The sequence below is a fragment of the Orussus abietinus genome, unplaced genomic scaffold, assembly GCF_000612105.2.
Source record: "Orussus abietinus isolate OABI.00-Male unplaced genomic scaffold, Oabi_2.0 scaffold308, whole genome shotgun sequence".
NCBI lineage: Eukaryota > Metazoa > Arthropoda > Insecta > Hymenoptera > Orussidae > Orussus > Orussus abietinus.
In genome coordinates, this window is record NW_019394469.1 from 2185 (window position 1) to 9808 (window position 7624).

Below are 7624 nucleotides of genomic sequence, written 5' to 3' on the forward strand. Positions count from 1 at the left end.
AAAAAAAAAATGCTTTTCATTTTGCAATTAAAGTACTTTCAGAGCGATAAAGACTATCAGACGATAATTTTTAATGGCAAAGATTCACCAAATAGGCGCTCTCGGAAACTAAATTAGCAAAAATCCGAAGAGCTTGGACCTAACCTTAAAGTGGAACCAACTTCGATACACAGAATTGTATCTTCTAATACTACTTCGTGACAAGGAATAACTACACAACTGTCAAAATTGCACAAATCTGAATCACACACCACATTCTTCATTGGTTTTCACTCATCGGTCACTTTATTTTCCAATAAAAAATGTGATCGTAATAGATTCTACTGCGCAGCAGCAGTAGCAGTGGCAGCAGCAGTGGGTGCTGCCGTAGCTGTCTGAGCCTGCTCCTCGCGAACACGATCCTTCTTCAACTGGCCCATGAACGAAGCCTTGTCCGCAGCAGTCTGGAAGCGACCGTGTCCAAACTTGGAGCTGGTATCGATAAACTTGAGGTTGATCTTTTCCAGTGCAGATCTCTTGGTATGCACCAGCAGCGACTGCAAGAACAAAGTCACATAGTACGATTGACTTGACTCCAATCGTGCTAATTAATGCTACGATGCCCATGACTTCTCAGTCCTATCATTTATTATCACATATGTGTCATACGAGAATAGTAGGCTCTATTAGATTTTCATCATCGAATCTGTTGACAATGATATAGTAATTACTAAGGTTGTAAAGAATATTTAGTGTTGCTTTCGATGTATGTAAAAATTTCGTGTCATTTGGACTTTTGCATTGGCAATACGACTTTCCTTCTTTTGCTCTTACTAAGTCTTTCATTTCTTTAACTGAATCAACTTTTCTTTCTAACGCGTCTATGCACAGAAAATATAATGAATCAGACCTGATGAAGCCGAGCTCAAGAAAATTGAGTAGCCTGTAATTTGCCTTAATTTCATTTGATCTTATTTTCTTGATAGTAGCCAATAAAAAAATCTATTCGACACAAGAATTTTCTTCTGAAAAGTGATTTCTTTTCTTCGTGCATTTTCATTACAACCCCAGTAATTGCAAAAGAGTAATTGTCGGTTACCTTTCGTAGCGTAATGACACGCTTCTTCGGTCCCATACAGCATCCCTTGATCATGACAAAGTCATTGTTCACTTCTCCATAATGTGGGAAACCACCCATGGGCGTGATGGTTTTCTCCGTAAGATCATACTCAGTCGAGGCATTGTTTTTGATGATCTGAAAACGGCAGAAATAAATCAGTAACGTATTTTAATCGATCCAAAGGATAAATATAACTCCCATAAGATTGTCTAGAAATAAATCGATACAAGTAGATGTAAAGATTCAATAGACACTTCCATTTCGATAATATGGAAATGTATAATTACTCGTGACTTCGATACTTATTTTGTGATAAGTGAAAATTACTCATTTTGAATCGGATGGAATGAACATAGAGGTATTTTTTTAAAAATCCATTTTTGCATACTATTTCTGGGAGACCGGTATGATTTATATGTATGTATACATTTAATTTGATATATAAATATAATATTACATATAAAAATATCAATACTTTTTTCAATGCATGTAATAAATAGGTCTCAATATACTTTAGTGGTATCGGTTCATCCCTAACAATGTGTTAGCGAGTTGCTCTTACGTAGCTTTGAAAAACAAGAGAGGAGTAGCCAGAAAATCACAAAAAATTATCTTAATAGTAGAAAATACTTAAGTTGTCACTTGAGTAGGAGATCCCAAATGTGAAATAATCACACCGGGTACTATGGTCAAGTCCGTTTAATCTGGCCTCGAGTCGATATTAAAAAGCCATCAATACATTTGTGTAGAATTGCTTTCTTGCGAGGCGTAACTTAATTCTTAACACGTTCGCTACCACGTACTGATTGGAAAACTGCCACCGCGTTACAAGTTTTTATTAAATAGATCAAAACCAATATAAATACATAACTAGGCCCTCGTAGAGAATCGAGGCGTTATACATATCAAGTGAAAATTAACCTGAAATATTCTCAGATTGACAGCGTATAGCGGATGGTTCGAAAAAATCCGAAAAAAGTTGCAGGCTCTACAAAAGGGAACGTACTTTCATTATGCCAAACATGGGTCTATGATAAGTTCTCTTAATTGAGAAATAAATATTTATCGAATTGATGTGCGGAATTTTGGCGTTAAGTATTCGGTGTCGTTCGCACATGCTTTTAAATGTATTTGGTGCGAAATTCTACCGAATTTTCTGATGACACTGGTAGCGAAAGTTTAAAAAAAAAAAAAAGTTGAATATTAAACCGTACCTTGCCATCCTTTGTATGAATACCCTGACCGATCCTGTAGATCTTCTTGTTCATTTCTGTACGATGATGATATCCCTTCTGACCAGCACGAGCCACAGTGAATGAGACTCGACTCGGATGCCATGCACCGATACAGGCAACCTTTCGCAGACCCTTGTGTGTCTTGCGAGGTAGTTTCTTCGTATGCCATCGAGAAGTGACACCTACAATACAAATTAACATTCCATTAGAAAATGGATACACCGCATAAAAAATTATGATCCTTCACTTAAATAAAGACGTCAGTAGGAAGGCAGCAGAGTGTCATCCTCATGGAAATAGGATAAATGATATCTGCTTTGTCATCATGTAATAACCATCAGAAATTAACAAGAAAAAGTTCATTCGCCTTCATTCTCAAACTACGGAAGTCAGTGTATATACACATCAAACATTATTCATGTAACTGTCAAGAATTAATCATAAAAATAAAGTTCATTCGCCTTAAACAATTCACAGATTACAAAAATCAGTATATGTGCCATTTGAATGAAAAACGACGTCGACGTGAAATATATTAAATAGAATTGGTTACATGAACGTAGAATAGGAGTCTGCGAATTAAACCATTCCCATGGTTCTTGTAAAGGCATAAAAGTGAAGGGAACGGTTGGATAGTACTTCTTTGTCTCTCTCTTACCGTTAAGCTACCTTTTCACTGCCTGCATTGCTGTAAAATTAAATCCAGGAAAATGCTTTGATTGGCTCATAATTCTTTGTCATCTATGATGGCTATCTGCCTATTTCCAATCAATCGAAAAGTTTTGCTTGAAGCAATTTGATAGTAATGCAGCAAATGAAAAGGTACCGTTAGTCTGTCGTCTTATTAGAGTTCTCTTATGCAAAATCAGAGTAAAAGGAGAGTATAACCTATTCTATCTTTCTTGATTTGGCTACCTTTGGTGAAATCGGAGAGCAAAGTTCATATAACCTAAACTTATCTTTAATTACAAAGTCAAGGATCGTTCCTATTAAACCTTCTCATTTATCTTAAAATAAACTTATCTCTAACAAAGTGATAACATTCCTTAATTCTTGCTTTACATACCCTTGTATCCTTTTCCCTTAGTAATGCCAATAACATCGATCATCTCATCTGAAGCGAATACGTTGCTAATGGGAACAGGCTTCTCAAGATGTTCCCGGGCCCATTGAACCTTCTGCTCGATGGTTCCACCATTGAGCTGGATCTCCATAATGTGAGCTTTCTTTTGACGCTGCCTAAGCAACTTCATCTGTGTAGCAAAACAATGATACAAAATATTAGTATCTTGATCTGTCTTGTAATTGAAAGTTATGTGAGATTGGCATCTAAGGGGTCAAACGTTTATGAAACTTTCCGCCAAACCACGTGTATCTAATTATTTGACATTCTATCACGTTAATATGGTAGCCTTAAGAAAGGTCATAACTAGATAAAATTTCATTTTGTATACAAAATTAATATCAAATTGTAAAGAATGAACTTTTATAATGCGTTTCCTTAGAGCCTTCGTATTTACAACATAAAATTTCAAACTATATCCAGTTTGGAGAAAAGTTTCATAAACGAGACATCTAAAAGACGCTTCACGTCTTAACACTTCAGAGTAAAGTATACGATATTACTCACTTGCGTGTGAGCAATGATGCGAACAACCTTGCAGTACTTGACGATCTTCTTGATGTCCTTTTCGATCGACTTGCGACCGAGCTCGTCCTGCCACTTCTTAGAAGCTTTGGTAAAGGCCTTCTTCTTGCTCTTATACCTGAAGAAAACCAGCGGGAAAGTCCGTCCGAACACAGCAAGGTGGACGAGACGGTATCCCTGTATTTAGTGCCAGCCTCATCATAATGAGCGGAGGCTGGACACCGATTCGAATTGACCACAAGATGAGCATTCGGCTCGTTGGACAATTTCGAAAAAGTGCCCTCATCGAGTGAGCGGAGAGCTAAGTTCGACGGTATTAATATCATGTGCACAAAACTACTCCAGAATTACAAATTATGTCTTGACCAGACTTAACGCCAGAACTTCCAATGGGTATATATTGCACTGAATGAAAAAGATTACTTTCTAGAAAAACAGAAATTCTTGTGTCAAATAGATCTTTACTAGCTGCTATCGCCAAAATAAGATCAAATGAAATTAAAGCAAATTACAAACAATACTCAATTTTCTCGAGTTCAGCTTCGCTAAATCTACCTAACTCATTATCATTACGTTTAAAGTGAAAAGTTAATTTTTCTTTAGTGTGAAAGTTTGCAGGAATTAATAATACATTTATAACAAATGAGAATTCAATAGAATTACCAGTAGGTCTGGTATTTTTTTCTCAAACTTTTAACAGTTACCAATGAAATTGTTCTTACATTAACCTTAAACAATATTTGTCATTCGTTATTTTTCATATCAAGTACTGAATCATTTGAATAACTAATTTTGCCTAGAAAGTAATTTTTTTGTTCAATATGCATCTGCGCACATATCTATACTTGTTCATCTTCCATTGTCATTGTTCTATTGTTATATCATTATACCATTTTAGTGTTCTCGGAATGTCATATAATTAATGAAATTGTTCCAGAAATTTCAGGCCTAATTACCAATTCTTGTAGAAGCGACGCCGACAGTCTTCGGAAAGATGTTCGGCCCAAACGGTTGTCAGAGCACGAAGTCCATGAGGAGTTTCGATGTATCCAACAATACCGACCACGATCATTGGTGGTGTTTCCAGGATCGTAACGGCTTCGACTATCTCCTTCTTGTTCACTTCTACTCAGCAGAGAAAAAAATGATTTAGCAATTATGTATAATGAGTTAATGGTGAAACTTAATTACATTTGAAAGGTAATCAAATGTAAATTAGGTTTTACTGGTTTAAAAGCTGTGCCAAGCATGGTTTGTCTCAATGGTCTGCACCCAATGGGCTACCAAGAGTTTATGGAATATGCCGTGCTGCCGTCGCTCCTACAAAGTAGGGGACAGCATTGATATTCGACATCGCAGTTTGGAATATACTGCACGGAAAAGCAGCTCCTAACTGCAACTTCCGCTCAACCAGAGTGTTCCCACAAAGGTCTCACGAAAGTATAGATGTCGGAACTTATCATAAATACAGGCAGTTTTCGCCTTTACAAATCAAAGAACTCGGTAAAGTCTCAAGTCAAATATATTTATTTTATGCAAGAATTAATTTGTTCCTAGCGACTGTTCATCAATAAAGAATGTTTAAAGCAGGAGTTACATATGTAAAATGGAGCGTATAAAATATGAAAATTTGAAAAGTAGAAACTACCTATATATCGATAATATTTAATTGCAAAATAATATTCTCTTGATGAAGAAAGTTGCTCCAACTAATGGGTACTTTTTCTAAGTTTGATACACTAAATACTATACAAACCATTAATTCAAATAAATATTTACTGAAAAAAAAAACGACATTTTTCTCTATAAAATAAAAGATACGAAGAGTATGTATTATCCTGCTGAAACATCTACATATATTTTTGCACATATTATAAAATGTATGCCATAAGAATATTCAATTCCAAGAAGATCTGTCTCAAATTTATGTTTAAGCTCAACTGTCACGTATCTTTGCTCGAAAATCCAACAAAATATATACCACTCACAATTGAAGCAACTTTAATTTAGTTATTCTATTTACTAAAAATGTATTGAAACGTTTACATAATTTCACAACAGATATTTTACTTCTATCAGTTCAGGTTTATGTAAATGTAACATTTTACTGAAATTCGTAATGAAATTTAATGAAAAGCTGGTAAACTCAACACGGAAATGAATTTGTATTCCTAAAAATGTTGCTATTTGATTTAGCCGTTCGGAGTAGCGATAATTACATATGAGGTTATGTGAAATGAATTTTACTGTGAAATTACTGTGTAATGTGAAATGCATTTTAAGCAAATTTTGCAACAAAACTTTCACAAATTGTGGGTGGTATTGGTCAGTTCTTATAAAAATGGATTGATCGTTACATGTATAATTAAGTTTTCAAGTAGAAACATTCTTAACACATTCCGTGCCGAAATAAATGATGAGTACGGTGTCGTAAACAAACCATGAGGCATATACACCCCATGTGGCATGGAATGTGTTAATCTTACCCTCATTCAAATAAAACTCTTCATAATTCATATTCAAATTAAACTTATCACAATTGATAGCCACACAAAGCAACTTTTTCACATTACAATTTAACTGGAATTTTACTAATTTTCACTTATTAAACCTTTGCAAAATCTTTTAAGAAAACTTCAAAATGCAGAAGCCACACGTAACTTCTTCAGGTTAGAATTTAACTTTACTAAATTTCTAATTATTAAACTTTTGTAAAATCTTTAAAGAAAACTAAAATGCAGAAGCCACATGTAAAGCAACTATCTCATGTTAGAATTTAATTTTACCAAATTTCTAGTTATTAAACCTTTGCATAATCTTTAAAGAAAACTTAAAAATACAGAAGCATTACTTACTTGAGCCAGGCCGATCGGCTTCTCGGACCACATGGGTCATACCAGCTTTGTAACCGACAAAGGCAGTAAGGTGAACCGGCTTACTCGGATCATCCTTAGGGAATGCCTTCACCTTTCCTCGGTGACGCTGGGATCTCTTTTTGGGGTAGAATCCCATAGAGCCATGCCTCGGCGCACTGAATTTCCTGTGAGACTATGAAAAGGGAATGCTTATTCCCATGCCATGCTGACATGCACATGTTAAATTACTCGATTAACTTTCTCAGACCGCCCTAGTTTAGTTTCCTCATAGGACATCAGTTAAAAACCATAAACATTTATAACTAAATCATCATTGCAACACTTTATCATGTATAAAAACATGTACATTCACGAGAAACGTGTCTTTGCACGTTGTTGAGGTTAGACTCGGAATCGAGTTTAAATTCTGCACATATCTATGTAGACAGTTCTAAACAAGAAATATTGCTCAATATTGATTGTTAAACCCGTCTTCTTTCTTGTTTTTGTGTATTACATGAAAAATGTAAGAGGATGTTTGAATTATCGAACGATTACGAGAACAAAACACACGCGCGCTTACCATGGTTGAACTGCTCACGAAGGTGAAATCAAAATGGAGGACGTAAGTTCCGGCAACCTCCTTTTATACCGTTGGGTGGTTTTCATGTAGATGAGTTTGAGAACTGCTCATCCGTATCTGAAATGGGATTAGTTGAAATGTATTGACGGATACTCACCGAACCAATAGCATAATAGAGTATTAAATTTAAGAGATCGTCCCTTA

General features: G+C 35.4%; 1 protein-coding gene and 1 non-coding gene across 2 annotated transcripts; both read right to left on the reverse strand.

Annotated features, from left to right (window-relative positions):
• Positions 1-262: 262 nt before the first annotated feature.
• On the reverse strand, positions 263-7461 carry LOC105696030 (60S ribosomal protein L3). Its single transcript, XM_012418167.2, has 8 exons — positions 7421-7461; positions 6838-7030; positions 4939-5107; positions 3965-4100; positions 3401-3587; positions 2314-2516; positions 1079-1234; positions 263-536 (listed from the first exon to the last, which is right to left on the reverse strand). The coding sequence occupies exons 1-8, from the start codon at positions 7421-7423 to the stop codon at positions 321-323; spliced, it is 1263 nt and encodes a 420-aa protein (XP_012273590.1). The 5' UTR covers positions 7424-7461; the 3' UTR covers positions 263-320.
• Positions 7096-7172, reverse strand: LOC111673983. The gene has a single exon (XR_002762201.1). It is a non-coding gene; the product is annotated as a small nucleolar RNA U43 (small nucleolar RNA).
• Positions 7462-7624: the final 163 nt, after the last annotated feature.